Here is a 22,565-nt window from a genome sequence, read left to right on the forward strand (position 1 = left end):
ACCCATAGGCCTGGCAACTTTTATCAAAACCATTTTCAATGTTTGTCACGGCTTCACTATAAATTGCAACAATATTTAATTTAGCTATGAATGATGCTCAAACTAAGAGAGGCTGGAAATAAAAAACCTTTGAGAATTTGTGAGGGGTATAAGGGGCAAGGTTCTCGGATGCTTGTTGACAAAGACTGTGTTTGAAAATGTGATCATAAATTCAATAAAACAGATTACTTTGCTAATTTATCTAGAAACGTATCGAATCTGGGTTGATTTACACATAGTTAGTCAGCAGGAGATCACATCAACACATCAATTCAAATAATCCCGATCACTAATCTGCAACACATTCACGCAACATATTCATACACATCATTCACTGTAGAACTCCTCTCTAAGTACGCCTTTTCAATCAGACCTTCAATAGCGCGTTTGATGTTGCCGAAATTGGGCTGGAATCTGCCAGCTGACTGCCTTACGACCTCTTGTACAAGCTCATTGTGCTTCATAGATTTGCGTGACTTCATTATACGAACTATTGCAGCCTGTAGGAACATACGACGATCTTCTTCAACTGAAGATCTCGCCTGTTGGATCTCCTTCTCAGTCTCCCTCTGGATTGCCAAGCTCAGTTTGAATTTGACCAACTTGTTTGAAAAGTCTTCGTTTATTCGCACAACTGAAGCTTCCGTGAATTGCTCGTTCGGCGAAGTCACCGTCAAAATTTTGACATTGGTGCTCATAGACTCTACCACTTTGATTAGATTATCATGTGATATATCTGTAGCTAGACTAATCTCTCCGGCAGTCAATGCACTGTTCCGATTAAACAAACTAAGCACCGCGAATTGGTACGTTGACATGTTGACAATGTACGACTTTTTGAATCCTCGCATCGTGATATCCCCGGAGCACAAATGATGCAACCAGAATAACCGCCGTCCATTAAATTTGTCATCATAGAATTCTTTGAACAGATTCACAAACTTTTGAATGTCTTCTGGAATTCGTACACTAATAGCCGGTGTCTGATTCAAAGGCCAGAAACCAGCTGACAGAACGTGAATGTGAAATGGTGTGAGGGCTGAGTGATTTTTGTCAACAAGATAATCTGCGAATTTCTGGTTGAGGTCGCTACTAATGCCAATGTCGGTAAACATTCTGTTAAGTTTGTTAATAAATTCGAAACCACAGGCGTTCTAAACAACCGATTGGACATTAACAAGTTTACATTTCTAAGGTCTTTAAAAATACAAAATAAGGTAAACATAAGAATCTGGCTAAAACCTATCGGCAAGCAACTCTTCATAATATAATTGCACATTTTCTACTCGAAAACAATTACTATAAGCGAAATTGATAAAAAAAATTTCGGAAGAGCCAGGATATGACTTGCAAGCAAACCGTAAATATCGGTCAATAACCGGTAAGTTCGCACAAATACAAAATAAACATTGCCGACAGATTGTCGTGAAAGCTGGGAAATAGACCTGCGTGCCGTATAACACAGATAGGAACAGATACAGATATAAATTGAAAAAAATAATCGACGCCTCTCAAAAAATTATGTAAAAATTATTCAGCGATAAACTTAAAAAAGCAACTTGTTAAAATGCACTCCACAGAAGCCTCTTTAAAGTTTTTAAAACCAAAAGTCACATATGATCAAAATCTAGTCACCCAAATGGCCTAAAAGCTTTCGCTAGGTAGAGAGAGATATGACGTCGAGCGCACAAGAGCTCAGTGAGGGGAAGAATTCATTCAGAAAGATTGACTTAGGCTTTGCTGTGTGGAAAAAAAATCAAACGAAAAAAACCGTGAGATAACGATAATTAGCGGGACAAGTCTTGACCTGCAATTCGAAAAAACTTTCTTGACTAGAAAAAAATCCAGACCTAGATTGAACTACAATAGAGAAAATCATTCTAAAATCCGATAAAAAATAGAAAAAAACAGTAAAAATCCAAGTCAAAATGCCGCATGTGAACAAAAACACCACTAGTCCGAAAGCGAATATTTTTAAAATACCATTTTCTCACTCGATTCTAAAATTGGAGTAAAAAACTTCACGCTGCAACACCACTAGATTTCTCACTTCGCTTCCTGTTTTGGCCCGACTAAAATCATTACTTCAAATTGACCAAAATAATCAACACAGGCCAACAGATAAAAAACAGCGCCACAAAAGAATCCAAATTCTGTTAAATAAAAAAAACACAACAATATAGGTACGCTCAACTTACGGCATTGCAGCTATAAAAACAATAATTCATTTTATCAGTCAACAATTATAGAAACATAGCCGACTAACGTCCGAAGCATTGCTCTCGAGCGACTATTGGGAGCTGTAATCTATTGTTGTCTCCTTAGTCGGGGGTCGTAAAAAATTACTAGGGGCCTTAATATGACATTAGAGGTTCTTCATTTGACTTTTAGTAGTGAACTGCCGCAACTTGAGTTCAGCTGCTTAAAAGTGTTTATGAAAGAAGGCCAAAGTTTTAAATGCCAAAAGCACTCCTTTACTAATCTCTTTGCACTAGTATTGCTGATTATCTGCACGGAGTATTGCTGATTATCTGCATTCAACTGCTGATGTCCCTGAATCTGAGATATGACGGGCATAAAAAGAGGGCATGTAAAGGTAATGTCTACAGCTGCTGGCCGACCTGCACTAAAACCAGGCAATTAATTGTCTCCTGTCTGAAAGTTGCTCTCAGCAAAACTTTCTGTCCAAAAACAGGAGACTAAAGCAAATGATGACAACCGATTTATTATCACCAATTCTCTGAATTATTATGACTTGCAGTAGGCGCAGTTTCTTCAGTATCATTAATGAACATCTAGACTGTATTTCAAAGCGGCTCAAAACTCATTTGAAAAAAGAGCAAGCCATGGGCTGGAATAGTTGCAGCTAACAGCCAAACCCCTGATTAAGGAACTAATAAAGACAACAGGAGCCTTGCAGATCATTTATTTTCCAGATAGTTGTAAAAAGACAACGCTATTTGAGGCTTAAGATTTATGCTGCGTTAATACAGAAATTGCTAATTTGAATAAATTCTCAACACAGTTGATGAAAGTACGCCCTACCAATGAGTTCACTCTAATTATAAGATCAAGATCTAACCCTTGCAAAGGCTGAAATATGGAGCCACAGTACAAAGCAAGATTTGTGGGACGCCAAATAAATTTTTTCAATATTTTTTCTGGTTGGTTCAAAGCAGCATCTGCAAAACTCGCAATACATAGAAGAGAAGCACCCAAGAATTTAGTACCTGACCTGACGATTCTTTAAATTCTGCTAATTATGTGCAAGCAAGAAAAAGGCCAGAGTTGACTTCTTTTCAGCTCTCAGCCCAACCAGTTAAATCTTTATAACTCGAAAAACTTGTGTTCCGACACAGCAAATATTGATATTCCACAAACTACAGGCAACTCTGTGAAAATTTTGGCACCATGAAGTCAACTTCCTGGACGAAGGGTTATAACGCTAATGAAAAAAGTGGCCCTGTGGTGCTTTCTTGTCCATAGCCTAATTGTTGTAATAAACTTAAATAGAAATAATTGATAAGTTTGTCACTTGATCTTACTCAGAGATGAGCCAGCGAAGGCCAATGATTCAATGAGCTGATTATAGGAGCGAGTTGAGTGAAAAAAAATCAATTCCTTAATGTTATTGGTTGAGTTGTCCTTGTTCCACTCAATAGCCGTACTGTTCCATTCTCCCCTTCCGTCGCAACAATTTTTTGTAATGTTTTCTTATGATACTTTTAGTTGAAAAATTCTGTCGTGGCAACTTTTGAGGTGTCATATAGCTTGAGATAGCTAGAGAGAAAATCTTTCTAGTTACCTTAACACATCTACGTGAAAATTTATAAATTGTGTTCTTACTTTATCGCTGTTAACAACAATTTCATTGAATTACCGGAACTGCCTCAATCCAAAGTCAGAGAGAGTTTCCATCCAAATGACAATAAAAAATATTCCAACCCTCAAGTTTCACATACAAACGCCAACCATTTCGGCTGACCAGACACCAATACGGAGGGTCAAAAAGGATGTGCTCCTCTCAGCCCGGTCAATGAAAGTGGTCTCGAAGAGAGGGGAAGAGAGTCCTAATCAAGGACGGCTAATCTTACTGCACTTATAGCAAGAGAATTGAAAGCAACACTTGACAAACGGGACATCTCGATCACACATCCGCTTGATTCCAACGGGCAAGGCCTATCATAGCGAAAAATAATCAACGAACTACAAAAATCGAATTCATTAGGAATAAGCGAGCTCTGGCATGTTATACGATTTCTGAAAACGTTTGTATTCTTGATGACGTAAGCAAAGCTGGAATAAAATTTCTAAATTTGATGAAAAATGATCTTTGTGTCAGCTAGTCGTGGATTAGGGACGGATCTATCTTCTAGAAAATCAAAGAGGAATTCAATATTCAGAAAACACAAAGACTCAATGAAGGTGGAACTGATTAAGGGTATTACATTAGTAAAGTTTCTGAATGTATCGAAAATCATACTGCTCAACTACGTCGTATCTATTCCATAGCCACGAACAGTATACAAAATCCCTACAGACTACAATCAACAAATGTCTAATCAAGCTATTTAGAGAACTCCGAACTACCGTGGTCACAGTTTTAGGCTACCAACTCATCCTACTGACATCACTATTTTTGCCAGCACTTCGAAATCTTGAAAGTCTTCTGGGTAAAGTTTGTGAAATTTGTATTTTAAACGCAAATGTTAGATCAATCAGAAAGCATCTAATTCATCTAAACTTTTGCCTTCTGGTCTTGAGAAACAACCAGACTTTTGTTTCACTTCGACTTGGCCAACTCATAAGGAGGAAGCTAGGAACCCCCATTGTCTGATTACGATGAATTTGATCTATGTAACTGTGATACACATGCTGGTAGCGTTATGATCTCTTGCAAAACAGGCTGCTCTACAATAGATAAAACAAGTACAAATCTTGAAGAACGATTACATTTAGATATAGAAAAGAAGTGAAATGTTTTTAGTCTTGTAACAATATAAAATACGCCAATTTCAAAAAAAGGAAAATGTAGAAAAACAACATCGCAAAAGACAATGATCACTTGTTGTAATTTTAAAATTCATATTTTGCAATATAGCCATATTTTGCAACAAAAAACTACAGTTATTTTCTATAAGCAAATGCATTTGAGCTGAGGTCGAATACAGCAACGAGAGTTACGGATAATTTTAAAACATGCATAGACAAAGCATTTCATTTTGCATCAAAGCATTTGTGTTCTTGAGCACCATAACTGCTGTGATCACTATCCGGTCATCTTAAAAATCGAGTTTTAAAAATTCAGTTGACAAGGAATTTTATCAGAGAGTTATTAGTTCTGCAAAATGTCTGAAGCGCAATGATCGTTATCTGTTGACTCTAAGCAGAGCGCTTACTCCTGAAAAAGAACATTTATATTCAGTTGATCCAAATTTGGTTTTTGAGGTGTTCAACACAGAATTTCTGGAAGTAATTGATCTGTTTGCCCCGATGAAATTTATCACAAAGAATTAATATTGATTGGTTTTTTGTTCGCCTTAAAATCGAAAAGATAGCCCAACAAATCTGTAGACAAAGACAAAATGAAGCGTCGTTGGAAGCCTTTAGACGATCGTGCGATATATTGCAAGAGATTTTTAAAAGTATAAAAACGAAACTACTACTTTCAAAAATTTAATGCACGCATTGGAGAATCAAGACAAAAAATTAGACTATTAAGTGTCTTTCAGGGCAAAAGAACTAGCAGTAATTTTCCTGTTTTGTCATCTTGTAAGAAAAACATAAATCAACTCTTAACCAGAAGGCCATCGACACGATCAATCACATTTTGCTGCAAAACTAAGAGGTATGGTGTAAAAGGAAATTTACTTAGTTGGTTCACACAAGTAAAAAAAAAAGTAATGTGTTGATCTGAATAATGCTGTACAATCTAGCTGGTAAAAAAAATTTAACGTACTACAAGGTTCCATACTTGTTCCTATTTTTTAAATTATATAATAACGAATTACCTCTGTCGGTAAAAAAACAAGATCATACTTTTCAATGAAGATACTAACTTGGATGCTATTAACTTCTCCTTTCAAGGTATTCAACAGCCTGTTTTCAGGTGTTTAGGATTTTTAAACAAAGACAACAAGATCTGCTTTCCAATTCACACCATTTACGTGGGGAAACAGACTAACTAAGCATTGTGGAATATCTAAATTGAGACATTCTCTGCCCCGCTGTCAACTGATTAAAGATTATTTAATTAATGTTGTTCCTATCATCCAATACGATGGTTAGTTTACTGCTGTCATAGCAACTCTTCTCTAAAACAATTAGGCTTACTTCAGAAAAGGAAATTGAAAACCAATTACTTCAGAACAAAGACGGATAGTTGCAATGACATCTTTCGAAGCATCTTTTGTATCCGTTTACGAATCGCATATTTATGAACTGCTCAAATTTCTTTTAAAGGCAATAAAAAACAACATGAGAAATCTTTAAGCAATGACCTCTTAGAACTGAAAAATTGTGAGAGGAACACGAAAAAATCTGCAATTGCTTAATTAACCTTGGCTCAAACTACATACAAAGAAGCTCAACAAGACTGCGTGGTGCTAAATTGTACATTAAGTTAAAGGTCATCGGAATTATTCATTCGCGGCTTCATAAGGCGTCGAACAATAAACAACCGAGTTGCGTCATGGAATTAAATCTTATTAAGTAGGGAACGAGGAGCTTACGGAGTTCATTTTTCACTATTAAGACTGATAATTCCGTTAAATAGCTGGTCAGTAATTTTTTGTGTTGATTGATACAAAAAAATTCTGGGGCAGTTTGTAAAGTAGATTTTTTTAGTCTCCTTATCTTTCCGCGCTTTCTCGCCTGCTGTAGTTCTGTTCAAGAAGAAGCGAAGTAAATTCTTTCTTCCCTAGTTGATCTTCGGACTTGTCGACTTCAAAGGTAAGTGTTCCCAAATAAGAAGTTATACTTTGCCAATAAAAACGAACGGCCACAGCTAGCATCAATCCCTTTGCTTGTTCCAAAACAGTGACTGCTAAGAGAATTGTAACCACTTTTAAATTGCATTTGCAGTAATCCAGCGATTTTGGCTTTCAACACCAGCACAAGTTCGCAGCCTGGAAAATCTAACTTAGCTAAAATCTCAGGTTGATTTTTATGAGCAGTAAAATTGGGCATTGCGATGTTCAAATTTAGAAAAACCAAATCAATTAGAGCGCGGAGCCAAAGGAAATGAGACCAAGGCTGATTTGTCGAAATATTACCAAAGCTTTCAGATCCAATTTTTGCTGCTACAACAATTAAGACGCTGTCAAAATGGGAGTCTAATATTTGCATTAGCCGCATAGTCATTGGAGAATCAGGGTTAAGAAACAGTCGGGTTCTAAAGACTTGGCGCAGCTCAACGTAAAAATTAATATTTAGTTGTTTCACAGAAATGAACGCAGAAACATAACCGACTAAACGTCGGGAGGATTGCTCTCGAACGACTAGTGCGAGCTCTAATCAATTGCAGCCTGCTTCAGTCGGGGGGGGGGGGGGGGGAGGGGAGGGAGGGGAAGCCTAAATGTGACTAAGAAAATCAATAGTGGGCTTCAAATGACCACATTAGAGGTTAACATATACCACTATTAAGATTTAAAGTAAAAAATGGCACCAGTTTCGGCGCACTTTTCATTTGACTTTTAGTATTAAATTTTAGTATTAAATTTTCACAACTTCTAGTGGCTAGCTGCCAACAATTAAGTGCAGCTTCTTAAAATTCTGAATGAGAACCGAAAAGACGGACATGAAAACTTTGTTTGAGCGCACTTAATTATTCCGTGAGGAAACGAGGGCGAAAGGGTAGACGCATGGAGGGGTACCCAAACCATAAATTTGTACATCGATATTTTACATTTACGCCTGCACAGCAGTTTGATCGCATAATTAGAGACTAGTAAGGCCCTGAGAGAACTGCGTAGCGACTGAAAGAACTCAGGCTTCACCAGTCTATCTGGTTTCTGATGATAAAAAGTCTCGAATTTCTTGGCGAGACAGAAAAATTTTCAGACGATAAATCGGCAGTAAAGAAAAGCACTAAAAGACCAATAGGACCAATATAATTGCTGCACACTTCGTTTGATAGCAATTAATTGGCTCTATTTAAACTCTTTGAACTGGTTCCATTTAATGCTGAAATAATCCTCTGTACTAACCTTCAACTGTTTGATCATGTACTCTTCAGTGTCCATGGATATTGACAAATTCTGAATCAACCTTCTAGCCAAATTTCTCTGATAGAATTTTTGGAACATATCTGGTTCCTCAATGTATTTCAGCACAGTAACTGCCATGGCCAGCTTCTCATCTATTTCACTTTCAGAAATTTTGTTCTTCTTTAACAGAAAATCGCAATATTTAGCTAACAGTTCACTTGAACGAGAAGTTTTAGATGTCTCATCTTTGAAGTTCACAATCACCATAAATGCTTTATCAAGAGATGATAGAAATTGTTGATCTGAGTCTAGGTAATCTTTAATCATTGACGTAAAATGAGAATGGACTTTTAAAACTGCCTCAACAAAATTCTTCGCAAGAGCTGTATCATGCTGATCCTGTCCACTTTGGAGCAGAGTTTTTAGCTCATCCAAGCCTCTTTCTTTGACAAACTGGTAAAATGCATCATTCAAAGGTTCAATCGCAGATTTATCGGATTTGAAAAGCTTGTACATATTTCTCAAATCTGAACATCTTTCGTTTTTCAAGATGTCATTCACTTCTGATTGCAGAAAGGATAGGTGTGTTTTTACCATTTGTGCACTTAATCTCTCCAGCACTAAGACTAATGATGACTTATGGAGGTACTTCTGGCAGCGTCTCTGTTCGTCCGATATCCGGTCCAAAACGACAACCATATATTCTGAACAGGAATGAGAGGATAACAGTTTCTGAGCATCGTCTCGGTAAAACTCCTCTGTTTCCTCAAGGTACCTTTTTTCGACGTGAGCTTGATAGGTTCCCAAATGATATTTTTCAGCGAGATAAGAATCGACCAGGACAAAGCTTTGTATTACATCTCTGACCATGGACTCTCTTTGCATGTTTCCTTCGCGCTCGCTCTTAATTTTTTCCATCAGGGTTCCAATTATCTCGGTGCTCACGGGTTCCAGAAGTCTGTGCCTCCACACGTCCAATGCCATCTCTCCAATCTCTAAAGAAAGTCAAAATAAAGAAAGTAAAACTTGGCACACCGGTGCCAACAACACTGATCTTCATTAACTTTGGATATTATGCAGATCACAGTACCGTTTGGACTTTTGAACTCTATTCATAGATCCAGGAACCATTACAGAAAATTATAACCAACTGCTGTTTATTACAAAACCTAAAATCAAAATCTCTACACATTAATACGTGAAACAAAAATAAGTGACTTGCGGGGTCTTTTTTAAAAATTAAACATATTTAAATTGATTCGCAGCTATCAGTAGTCACCTTTGTTTGGTTTCTCCCTGTTGTACTCAATTCCGTAGCGAGGTTCACTAGTCGGGTTTCTGTTAGGTTGGATGTGTTGTTTGTTCATGTACGTGTAAAACTGGTTCACATACTGCGAACCACGGTAAAATTTGTCCCATTTATCCTGGTAGGTAGACAGTTTATCGTCAGCCTAAATAAAATCAGAAATTTCGAACGTCAAAATTTCAAGGATGCAGCATGCACCTTGTCTGCATGTAACCTAAATTTGAAAACTGACAAATATAATAAACTTACTTTTAGGAGCTCCTCTTTAATTTTATCGACGTGGTTTTCTAGGAGTAATTTTGTCTGGAAGTATGTTCGCTCGAACATAGTTTCTGTGCCAGCAGCAGTGCAAAGGGTATAAACAAGCGAGAATGAGTCGAGCCAGTCAGCGCGAGACAGATTTTCGCTATTGTTCATTAGAATATTCACGACACGGCTGACCTCCTTCCATTTCTCCTCAAAGTTGACAACCTTAGGCTTCAAGGACATATTCAATCTAAAGGTTTAATATACATCTTATACATCTTAGTAAAAACCTCAAGAAAGCAACAGCATTGCACAGAAAAACTACCCTCTAAATCAAAACAAATATGAGGGCAAAAACAGCCGACTACCGTCAGGAGAACTGCTCCCAAACGACCAGCAAGCAGTTGGCTTCGGTAGTACCCAGCTGGGGTTCAGAGATGCTAGCATGCGGCGATTCAGCGATGGTTGTAGGGTTGTACAAGATGGCGTCCAAACCCCGATGTGGAAGAGGGTGGACTGGGGGTGTGTTAGGGGGTGGGATGAGTGGTGGGGGGATAAGTGGTGGTAAAACTTTTAAGATTAAGGACCGCCCTTCACGCCATGAAAAATTCTCCTCAAAATAGTTCTGGCTAATCGCATTCTTAGAGACTGTAAAGGCTCAAGACTAAGCGAAGTTAATGATCTCCGGGGTTTTCCTGTTATACCGTTTTTGAGGAGGAAAAATCAAATGTGTCAGACAAAAACTCGCTCATGCGAAAAACCGCATTAAAAAAACGACAGGACCAATATAATTTGCTATATAACTTCGCTTGAGAGGAATTCAACAATTACTCTCCTATGAAAGCGCGTATAGTAGTACAGTTAATGCTTCGTGTTCAGAGTTTCTTGTGTCAAGTTATCGACAAATAGGGTTAGAAAACATGAGTTATTGGAGCGCTGCAGAACTAGCTTTTTTGAAGCCGGTTCGATTCTCGAAAAACCGGTGATGGCATTGTTCGTGAAAGCCGTTCAACATGAATTTTTCAGTTGTCTTTGTGGTGCAACAAAGAAGACAATTTGCCTGTAATTTATAGCATCAACATTGTTTTAATCTCTAAATAGGATACTCTGGCAGATTTTCCAAAAAACACATGAGTGCCTTTAACTATGATAGTTTGGAAAATTATTTTCAGCGGTCTGCTCAAAGTATTTGAACAATTCTTCATTACAATGTTTGCACTTGAATCTGGACCAGTTCCAACCGTCATGTCGAGAGTTTCAATGAATTGATAGTTAGCTTCGATTTGAATTGTCATGATTCAAAGCGAAGCTAATTGAAGCACTTGTTTTCAAAAGATTCCAGTAAGTATGATTTGTTTCCGAAAAGACTAGAGAACCCATTGTTGAACAGTTTGTTTTTCATAAGTTGTCGTTGGCGAAAAAAGTTTATGGTTTTCAGAGTTCATTTTCTTAGTGTTTACGCCAAGGATTTGATTTCTAAAAATTAAACCGAAAAATTTTTCAATTTAGGCCTTCAATTTTGGATTTAATAGCTTAATGGGTTTTGACAAATGGCCAGAACAACCAATATTCAGATACTAAAAAGGGGGTTGAAGTCAGGATCTACAATAATCTTCTAAACTGAATTCTGGAGAGCCAATCTAAGAGTTGACCAAATAAAATAGTATTTGGATTTCAATTTTTTTTATTTTGGTAGTGATATCGTAACTACAAAAACAGTTTTCTGGTTCCCCCATCTTCTCCCTGATAGCAAATCTGCTAATGTTGTCTCAAGGTTTTTGTGCTTTCCGGGAACAATCGAGCATTTAACATAATTTAACACAATTTTTTTTCTATTAGGAAACCTACGTGAAATTTGGACCTATTAAAAGTATGCTCAGAGATATTAGGTTTAAAAATTGATTTTTTAAAAAGATTCGGATGTAAAATATCTGATTTGAATTGAGCTTTTGAAGACGGACGTACGCTCAAATACTGAACATTTATTGGCCTAATCTGATTCCTTTGAATGAATGTACAAACTTAGAAGATGGCAAATTAATCGGTTGTCGACGATTGATTAATTTTCATTTCCGGCCATGTTGCGCTGCCTTTGGCCGTTTGGTGGCTGCAAGACCCTGATTGCGATCTCGTATGGACCTTCAACTATTTTCTATATAATTTTTCACTGCAGAAAACCTCCTGTACAAGAATCACGTTAACCAATCATAGAACGGGAAATTGGCTATCTTAAAATGTAATTTGAGGCACCCTGCTCTGAACCAGTTTGTGCTTACGGGCATAATTCATAGAAATCATTGAAGTGATTGCAACTCATTTTATTCTGTGAATAGATCTAATCAATTTGATTTTAACTGAAAAAGCCTGTATGCAAAAAGGATCTGAAGTCCATTGAACATTGGTGTAGTGAAAATTTAATGAACTTGAACGACAGCAAAAACTTTTTTTTGGAAAATTAAAACTTCTCAAGACTGAGTCTGGAAAAAAAAGATATTGGAGTGATAATGACGTCAAACCTGGCCTGGAACCCAAACGTTTACAACCATTGTACAAAAGCATTTCTATTTTAGAAAAAATATCTTTCCCAGCACAAACCAAAGAACAACACTCAAGACCTGGGTAGATGGGTTATCCCAGTAAGTAGCTATTCATCTCAAGCATGCATTGCCAGTAAAACGGAAAGCAAAGAAACTGAACACACTGTTATGTTTAATACAACACATTAAAATAGCAACAATCGTCCACCACGAAACAAATTTCCAAAGAATTTCGATAGTTATTGCAACAAATCAATGATAAAGCAGTTTTTAACTGGCAATTTTAGCCAACTGTTGACTATGTTTGTTTCACATCAACATGTAACGATATGGAAGGTTTCTTGGACTTTTGAACAGAAACAAATTTTGTACAGATTTTTTAAGATGCGAACACAAGAGTGGTCATATGTGGGACTTAGTGTCTGCTAATTGTGACAATATTTCTCTTCTAATGAACGACATTATAAAATTTGATTTTGGTGACCATTTGAATTAAAATTCCAGAGCTCAAATCTAAAAAGCACGCCAGCTTTGCATTTCTATTTCTTGACAGCTATTCCCCCATCGGTCACGTTTTGCGTGTGTTTTTTTCCCTGACCTCAGACAGAAAGTCGCTGATTTTGACACCTTGTTTTTGAAATTTTTAGAAAACCTTCTTAACAGTTATACAGCTAATAAACAATCGAAAAGAAACCATTTAACTTGGTTCTATTCGTCCCCAACGATTCGCTCTTCGACTAAACGGATCAATGCGTCGAAAAATCCATCAAAACTTCCTCCGGCATTTGTGGAGGAGCTTAGCAAAGATGCAGATATGCCAATAAAACTTAATACCTCAGATCCTCTTGATCATTTTGTCTCAAAAAAAGTGGTGCTCCAAGTTGTTTCTGTCTTATAAAGAGACTCAAGAGTGAGCTCTAACCTACTGAAATGCCCTTAGAGTGTAAAATGTGTCGAAGTTAGCTGTCCAATGAGACGGCTTAATCGACGTTTTATGACATTCTATCAGCCTACGGTAGTTTTTTTGTCATTTCTCCACAACGGACATGCGCTTTACGACACCCGTGCTTTACAACAGACATTGTTCGAACCGCTTTATCTCAAGCTTTCTTATGCGAAGTTTTCGACAAAATACCTGGTGACATTCTTCGGAAGGCTTGATATAGTTTAACTTATCATAATGTAAAACTCCTTCAAAGTTTTCTAAAACTTTATAGAACCAAATTTATCGAAAAAAATGGTCGTACTAACAATTAGAACAACATAAAAATTTGGTAATCAGCCTTGGGTTCAGTTAGTAGATTAAATAATTTGTCACTGTTGTTAGAGCATATTTGTTAAAACCTTTAGATCCTTTCCGTATGAGGAAATCTCTCCTAGTCAATACCGATTCAAAAACAAACGCCCATCAATCAATAAACTTCTATTGTGTCTTTTGACGAAATTTACATAATTCACAATGATATTGATATAACTTTTTATTTAGATTTCAGCACCGCTTTTGATTCTGTTCTACACTGAATACCTTTAACAAATATGGAAGCTTCGATTAAAAGGAAACTTATTACGGTTGCTAGCTTATAATTAACAAACAGTGAACAATGTTCCAAGATTGAGAACTGTTATCGTTGTGAGTCTCCGTTTCAGGTGGAGATCCACGGCTTCAGTTTTAGGAGCATTATTGTTTCCAGTACTCATTAATGACTGGATTATTGTTTCAAGTAATCACCCCCTTGCAGACAATGGGAAAGCTTTGAATATTGATTTTAATACTTTACAAAAAGACATTCATCCCAACTCCATTTGGCCACGAGAGATTCAATGTTGTTCAAAGTTTCCAAAATCTCAATTATTTTTAATGTTGAAAGACTAAGAAAAATTGTTTTATAAAGATTGGGAGTGGATTAGTTCATCCTGTGAGCAGCGTCAAGCGTCAAGGATTCAGCTCTTTGTGTTACTGAAAACCTCAAAAGACTCCCATATTTTGAGATCACTTGGCTTGCGCTATTTTCTTCTAGCTTTATTCAAAAGAAACCTACGTCTGGACAAACTTCTTCAAGCAAAGTTAAAAATGTACAAAACTTTCCCTTTGTCAAGTCGTTATTAGGGATCTAGAATTTGGCCTCCTTTCTGCGCGGAGCTGACAAAAATAGAAAGTTTCCAAATTAAAAGTCCATAATGGATTTGGACAGCAATATCGTATCCAGACTTTTGAAGTGTAGATTACTGCTATGAAGCAAGGAGCATTTTAAAGTTAATACAAAGCTGAGCTAATTATTGTCGGGCAAGTATGACGTAACTGCTATGCAACTTATCCAAATTCAATGCAATCAACGCTTGATAATTTCGTTTTTTTTGCCCACAAAAAATTATATGAACAAATGTTCTAGTTAATAGCCGTCAGAATGGAAAATGAACTTAAATTTGTGCGATTGTCAATTTTTCTGTGCACTCCTATTTTTTAAAAGTTAACTTGAAACTGGTTTATTCGCTTTTGTTACTGAAAACTTGATAATACTCATTTGAACTTTTTATGCTGATTAATATTGTCATATAATGCTTCAAGAATTATTTAGGTATTTTATTAATTTTACTGAAACCTATCCAAAATCATGAAAAAAATTGTTTTAATAACTTGTGGATCTTTATTTCCTGCAACCAGAAGGGTCTTTAGGGGAGGGAGAGAGAGAGAGCAAAAAAAACAATTTTTTAGCGCAATCAGACCACAGATTTGCAGGCAATGGACTTCCATACAAATGTTCATGGTGCGAGGATCAGTAACAGTTATCTCAAAAAATTTGACCAGAAAAATTTCTGACCAGTAAAACTCTCAGCTAAAACAATATAAATTGTTTATTCAGCAAAACTGGTGTATGATAGTCTTTCTGACTCCCAAAGGTAAATGAAAAGCTTTCAATCACCCAATATTTTTTGAGAAAAAAGATTTGAATGTAACGCATTATTGTTTACGCATATATATTAATTTATATTGTAAGAGTTATTTTTACCAGATCTGATCCATCTATTTAAACGTATCTCAGGATTGTTTAGGTTTCTGAAAGCTGGCCGTACTTCTTTAGTGTACTTGCGAAATTACTTAACGAGAATTTCGTGACAAGAATGTGTTTGCCTTCACTGCAATAGGTTCCTTAAACTCAGCCTAAATGTTTCCAATGTACCGAGAGATTGTCAATTATATTGGACAGCAGAATGACCGGACAGATCAAATGAGACATTACTAAACTTTGCAGCAGCATAATTTGCGAAGTTAATGGTATGTTCTCTGAAAACTTTGTGACAGATTTTATCGCTGCTTCCATTTTTCTGAGAATCTTTTAACTTCTTTACGAAAGATGAGTCCTGTTCATCGCCTAGATACTTAACCATTTTACTTTTCCATCAATTACTCAATTTTTTATCATTAAAGTTAGATTTGTTTCTTCTGTTAAAAATTTCAGAAGATCATGTATTCGTTTTTTTTACATTTAAAGAGGGCTTATTTGAATCAAATTAACTTCTTAGCATCAGGGTTCCTGCTCTCACTGTGTTTTCGGCATTATCAAGAATTTCGTTTTTATTATATAAATATAATCGTGTCATCATAGTACTGTACAATTTTACCTTATTCAAGAAGACTTGAGCGGATGTCATATATATAAAGCAAAAGAATGGAGAACTAAGTTTCGTTCCCTAGGACACTCCAATATTTATAGATATCCCGTCCGGGTTACCTATACAAATGTTCTATACCAGGAACCAGGGTCTGTAGCCGGGCTGCATAACGTTTTGGGTTGCACAAAATAAAACAGTCTAAAATTTCATAAAATACGATTGTTTTTTTATTAGGAGTTCATGCTCTTGGTAAATCGGAAGAAATTTAGAGGTAAATAAACTGATCTAAAATGCATTAGAACTCTCTTAGACCGAGAGAATCCATTTCTATACACTCTACAGTGTGAATCCAATAGAGGAATCTAGTGCTTGAGGCCAATTCCATTTTGACTTGCAACGAGAAGGTTGATTTCCGTTTCCGCACCAAGAAAAAGGTTACAGCAAACAACAAAACAGGCAGAACGGTCCCACAAAGTGGCAAATATGTTTGGAATACTCTGGAGTTGTGGAAATTGATATCTCTCGGTTTATCTCCAGGAGTGTATCGGGTTGAGTCATGTTTATCTCAAAACACTAGAAGTTCCTGCGGCTGCAAGCATTCGGTCACGAGTTTTGCAAATCAACGAGAAGTTTTAGATTCGATGCACAAAATTAGAAAATCTGAAGAATTCTAACTATTCAATTCCAAAGGTCTTAATAAATTTTCGACAAAAGTTTGATCCAAAATTTGAAAATTCTAAACAGGCAACAAAACACATTGGTTTTTAGGATCTTTTCCGTTTGTGCCCCCCCAGTACGTTATGCTCCCCCAAGTTACAGAGCACGTGTCATTACATAGTAAATCATTATGTAAAAATATTGCACGTGCATCTGGGGGTTGCAAATAATATGCACCCACTAAGCTGGGGGGGGGCACAAACGGAAAAGATCCGGTTTTTATCTGAGCGCCGAGTGAGAAGCGCTAAAATCCATTCAAATGTAATGGCACAGAGAAAACCCGAATATGAGAAGATGGTCAACTCGTTGTTGCAAGCGATGGCCTGTCTGAAACTCGATGCAGATTTTTAAAAAAAAGACCCGTCAGAAGCACTAAATAACAAACAATTGTGGATGAAAGTGGAGAATCAGTATATGACCAATGCAGATAGAAGGACAGAGTAGGAGTAGTTGACAAACATAAAAATTTACCTTAAAAGAAAAAGCAGAAAGTAAAGCCACCGAGAAATGCCTTTTCAAGCTTTGCAACAACATTATACTAATTATACCTGCTACTATTTACAAGACACAGCTGTTAAAAAGGCAATCTACAGAGCAAAACAAAAAACATTCTCACAGTTTAGGTTCGTTTACATAACGTGACATTGATGGTGATCAAGAAAACTTGAAGACATTTAACCCTCAACGTTGAAACCTAAAGAAGTTTGCAGCAAGAGAAGCTTACAAAAGTTTTGGGCTTCAGGTGGCGGAGAATTTGATTAATGTGGAGAACTCAAATTGAAGCATCAAACTGTTGGCTATTCATTCAGTGAGTGATACATAATTAATTTACATAGAATTGAACAATTTAAATGTCAAACGTATTGAAAAAAACCTAGAGTTTCAATATCAAATATGTAGTCTTGTTATGAATTCTTCAACTCAATTTTGTCGAACATATGCTGGATAGTTGTCAAATAAATAAAACCAAGATCTTAATTAACAAAGTTCCTTCCTCAAGTTTCTTTAAAAGGAATGACGTATAATTGGTGCCCTAGGTAAGATGCCACGGTGATAGAATCGATATTAGAACGCAGTCAAAAATTAAGATCCTATCCGACCACTAAAACGATTCGTACCGTCAGAGTAATCCACTTAATTGAATATTGGAAACATTTTCATATTGTCAGCCAAAATCAATTGATTGGCCTAAATCATTGCAGTGTGTATCTACCCAGTACCACACTGAATGAGTAAAATCAGTAAATGAATCAGTAAAAGCTATAAATAACTGCGTGTGGACAGTTGCTGTATCTCTTTCCCGCAACCGTATCAGTGTTACTGAACTTACTGGGTTGCAGAAAGTGAACGGATCCAAGTTTTCATTAAATCGAATGCTTCAATAATTACCGTTCATCATTTGGTTCAATCAAGTAATGTACCAGTAAATAAAATGAACCCCATTGCATTTTAACTGTCATAGAACGATCTAAGTCCTATAAATGAAAATTTTTTCATATGTACAATATTTAGCCTATTTACAACTCATATTTACATCCGTTATCAATTTATTTAAAAACGTTCCTATTCCGGATTTTTCGATTTTGGCCATGTTCTTGTATTTTTAGGGTTATTCCGAATTTGACCTAAATTTAAGTTTCCCTCTTGTGGAGGTTTTGCAAATTTCGTTTTGTCATAAACAAAATGTTTTTTGCCCTATGTATCATCATCTTGTCAAAATTATAATTTGAACTAATATTTTAACGTGAGTTCCCGCCCCTATATTCACCGCGTGTGTTTAGTGCCGGCTTCAGCTTGCTGATGTATATAGCTTCGATAATCATTAGTTTTTCTAGTTTCCGACAGGCGTCCAGAATTTTCCTTTCAATGTCATTCGTGGCGCCACGACATTCAACCAGATGTTGACCCACCTGTGAATACTTCATTTGATGTTCTGTTTTCCTTTTGGTAACATGCCGGCTTGTTTGCCCAACATAGATGGATCTGCATCCAATAAATTTAATCTCATATACAAAGTGGGATTTCGGGTCTCTATCGAAAGATGAATTTGACAAATCGGTTTCTTTTACCTATTTATGAACTTTGCTAAATTTACCCCGAAGTAATTTTCATGTAGACATCTTTCCTTTCGTTTTAAAGGACTTTTATTCACAAGTCAAATCGTTTAAGGATTGTCTATATAAAACTTTCTCACGAACGTTTTTGAACTCTGAGTTCATCGTTAGGTTATAAACAATACAAAATGCTAAAATGAAAAGCCAGAACATAAAATGCAAATCACTAAAATCACTCATTCAAAGAAATATAAAACAAATTTTTGCATATCTACAGTCGAATCTACAAAATTTTACATCTGAGTAAATATAGATTTTCGAATTGATGGAGCAGATGCACATGGACATATTTTTTTTTAAAAAACCTCCATATATTGCTTTAAAATTACTTTGGTTTTGTTCAGTTGTTAAGTTGAAATTTTCGTTTCTTAAAGTGTCTTTCTTTCAAGTTGGATTTTCATCTCCAAACTAAGCTTTCAGTGTCAAATCTCGTTGTCGGTATTTGTCGCGCGTGTTGATGGCTGGTTTCAGTATTCTTATATAGAGCACCTGTAGTGTCATTAACTTAGATGGTTTGCTGCCTTGGTCTAAAATCTTCCACTGGAAAGCTGTTTTATCAACTTTGCACTTGATTGCATGTACTCCCATCGTTGAGTCCGCCTTGGCATTCTCTGCAACCCTTGTGGCAATATGTCGGCATATCTGCCTTACATAGATGGATTTGCATCCATTACAAGTGAGTTCATAACCACGTGGGATTTGAGATCTATATCAAAGCTAGACTTGAGTCTAAGTAAACAGCTCTTAAGTTTCCGAGTGGTGAAAATCGTCTGTACAGGATGAATTTTGTTCAGCTTGTTTACAAATTCATTGGAGATATTGCCTCTGTACTGTAATACAAATTGTTGTTTCTCAGTATTTTCCTGTTGTTTTACGGCTTTACCCGAGTTATATCTATGTCCTTTTCTTTGTTCTTTCATTCGCAGCTGGTTAACTGTATCCTTGACAAAATTCCCTACCCAATACCTAGGATATTGATTACGTTCCAAATTTTCTTCACTTTTTGTCAATGCTTCATGGAATGTTTCCCAATTGCTGCTGGCTCGGAAAAGACGGTGTATTGTTCTCTGTATTATGCTTTTCTTGTGTTTTAGGGCTGCACAACTACGACAGTTCAGAATTGTTCCAGTATTTGAAAGTTTTTGATACGATGTGTCCCCTCCGGTTGTACGTTTATTGACATGTCCAGAAACGCCAAACTGTTTTTATCATCTGTTTTTTCTTATCTAAATTGGAGATTTGGATGGAGATTATTGACCGCATCTAACAGCTACTTTGTGTCACCTCTAACTGTTCTCACAATATCGTCGACATATTTTAGAAAAAACTTTAGTTTCGGACGAATGGCAAATGTCAGTCTGATCATTTTTACGGCAGAATGAACACATCCAGAACTGGTTTTCCATGCTATCATATTCTGTGTTACTGATTTGTTGACATTTTGCGTGTAACCATCTATTGCAAATTTTACAATCAACACCCCTGGAGCGTGCTGTCACACGGTGTTCGCAATTGCGACAAGTGGTAGATTGTATGTTAGTTTTACATTTAGGTGCCTGTAATTTCAGTTGTGGCTCCCACGATTTCATCCAAAGATTTGCCAAAATCACTGCCAAGGACGCACCTATTGCCAACCCGTCTTTCTGACAGTACCAAACTTCATTGCATTTGAAATGGACTTTGGTGAAGGCTTATTCGAGCAGACAATTCATTGTTGTTCTAGATATGTCTGGTTTATCAACACTAGCATAAAGCGATCGCAGGGCATTGTTAATGGCTTCACTTATGGGAACGTTCGTTTATAAACTTTTTACATCTAATGATAAGATTTGTTGGTCTTTTTCAATTTTATTTGCTCCAGAGTCTTTCATGCGTCATTGGTGTTTGTTTCTATGTTTGCTCCTTCAATCTTTTGGGAAAAGAGGTGTTAAAAACTTGTTAAGTTTATGTTAACAACTTCCCGGGATAGAGAGAACAGGTCTCAGAGGGGTTTCTTTTTTGTGTACTTTAGCTAATCCATACAACCTTGCCGGTTGTGCTCCAGTGGACCTTAAAGCTTCGTAAACTTTAAGCGGTATCTCCCCTTTGTTCCTCACATCCAAAAGTTCTTTGAGTAGTTCTTTTTCATTTTTCATTACGATATTATCACAACTCTTTTCAAATCGTTTATTTTATATTAAATCGTTTATCACAACTCTTTTCAAATCGTTTATTTTATAACCCTAAAAATCAACATTTGCATATCATTTTTCACAGCTTTTTGTTGAGATCATTGTGTTTGTTTGTTTCATATGTGTTTTTTGCGAGGATTTGTTTTTGGTAAGCTTAGGGTATGTTTTTGCAAAAATATGTAAAAGAAATATAAAAAAAAATGATATAAATAAACAAGCATCCAAGCGCCATTGTCAATTCCAACTCGCTAATCGCCGCATCTGTTTGATGTTCAAAAATTGTAGCAGTTATTGTATTGTTTTCAACCAAAGTTTATAAAACCTATATACCCTCTGTAATTTCCAATTTTTAAAAAAGTTGACCCAAAGCTAGGGAAACGCAAGTTCTGTTTCCTTTCAAGTCTTTTTAAAGCATTTCTATTTCTATTGTTTAATATTTGCTCAAAATTGTCTTAGTCTTCCAAAAGAAGTTTAAAATTTGCTTCTGATAATCTTTACCACCTATTGACATTTTGTTTTCTTTTGTCCCTAAATTTTGAAGGGCCATGTCATTTGTGTTATTTTAAAAGAAAAACTTATTTACAATAGAAGATGACCACTCAAATAGGTGATCAAAAAAATTGAAGACATTTATCCCTGTATATCCAAACCTGAAGGATGTCTTAGCAAGGCAAGCTTACAAAAATTTTTGAAACAAAGTGGCAGATATTGTGATTAATTTGGAGAATTCAGACTGAACCATCAAATTGTTGACTGTTGATTCAGTGATTAATGCAAAATTAATTTACATGGTAATGAACAATTTAAATTAAAAGCATATTAAAAATCCTCGAGTTTCAATGTCAATTGTGTAGTCTTATTATGAATTCTTTGAACCAATTTTGTCGGACATATGGTGGATAGTTGTAAAATGTATAAAACAGCGATCCTATTTTACAAACGTTCCGTGCTCAAGTTTATTTAACAAGACTGGCCAAGAACTGGTGTCCCAAGGTAAAATGCCAGAGTGATAGAATCAAAATTGGAACAGAGTCAAAAGTTAAGAAACTATCCAACCAAAAAAATTTTTCGTACTGTCAGAGTAATCCAAAGAACTAATTATTTGAAAAATTTTTATATTGCCAGCCAAAGTCAATTGATTTAACTATATCTTTGCTGTGTTTTACCCAGTACCACGCTGAATCAGAAAAAGAAATAAATAACTGCTTGCGGGCAGTTATTTCCGGGTCACCGAACTTACTGGGTGGCAGAAAGTATAATGATAATGATCGAATGCTTTAAGAATTCGCGTTCATCATTTGGTTCAATCAAGTAAAGTATAAGCAAATAAAATGAATTATAATGCATCCTAACCGTCTCAGAATGATTAAATCTTATTTTAAAACTTAGCTAGTTTAACCCCAATTATTCTTGCATGCAGACATCTTACCTTGTGTTTTAAAAAATTTTTAATCGCAAATCAAATTGTTTGTTTTATAACGCTAAAAACCCAAATTTGGATATCTTCTTTTCACTGCTTTTTGTTGAGAGCATTGTGTTTGTTTGTTTCAAATGTGTTTTTTGGAAGGGTTTGTTTTTGGCAGGTTTAGGGTAAGTTTTTGCTAAAAATTTTATAA

At 36.1% G+C, this 22,565-nt stretch overlaps 2 protein-coding genes across 2 annotated transcripts in view; both read right to left on the bottom strand.

Moving 5' to 3' along the window:
- LOC142358572 (proteasome subunit beta type-3-like) overlaps nucleotides 1–22,565 on the bottom strand; it is a 361,488-nt gene that overhangs the window by 73,660 nt on the left and 265,263 nt on the right. The gene's annotated exons all lie outside the window — the stretch shown is intronic.
- On the bottom strand, nucleotides 191–10,069 carry LOC142358566 (cullin-2-like). The gene is made up of 4 exons (XM_075409973.1): nucleotides 9,802–10,069; nucleotides 9,526–9,697; nucleotides 8,247–9,241; nucleotides 191–1,193 (listed from the first exon to the last, which is right to left on the bottom strand). The coding sequence occupies exons 1-4, from the start codon at nucleotides 10,039–10,041 to the stop codon at nucleotides 345–347; spliced, it is 2,256 nt and encodes a 751-aa protein (XP_075266088.1). The 5' UTR covers nucleotides 10,042–10,069; the 3' UTR covers nucleotides 191–344.

Source organism: Convolutriloba macropyga, chromosome 2 (assembly GCF_964194025.1).
Source record: "Convolutriloba macropyga chromosome 2, txConMacr16.3, whole genome shotgun sequence".
NCBI lineage: Eukaryota > Metazoa > Xenacoelomorpha > Acoela > Convolutidae > Convolutriloba > Convolutriloba macropyga.

What these genes read in the sequence shown, in the direction of transcription:
- LOC142358566 (XM_075409973.1), bottom strand. Translation starts at nt 10,041, where the DNA reads ATGTCCTTGAAGCCTAAGGTTGTCAACTTTGAGGAGAAATGGAAGGAG. An exon ending in CAGGGAGAAACCAAACAAAG is followed by an intron (nt 9,242 to 9,525) that starts GTGACTACTGAT and finishes GACTTTCTTTAG; the next exon opens with AGATTGGAGAGATGGCATTG. An exon ending in ACATGATCAAACAGTTGAAG is followed by an intron (nt 1,194 to 8,246) that starts GTTAGTACAGAG and finishes TCGGTTGTTTAG; the next exon opens with AACGCCTGTGGTTTCGAATT.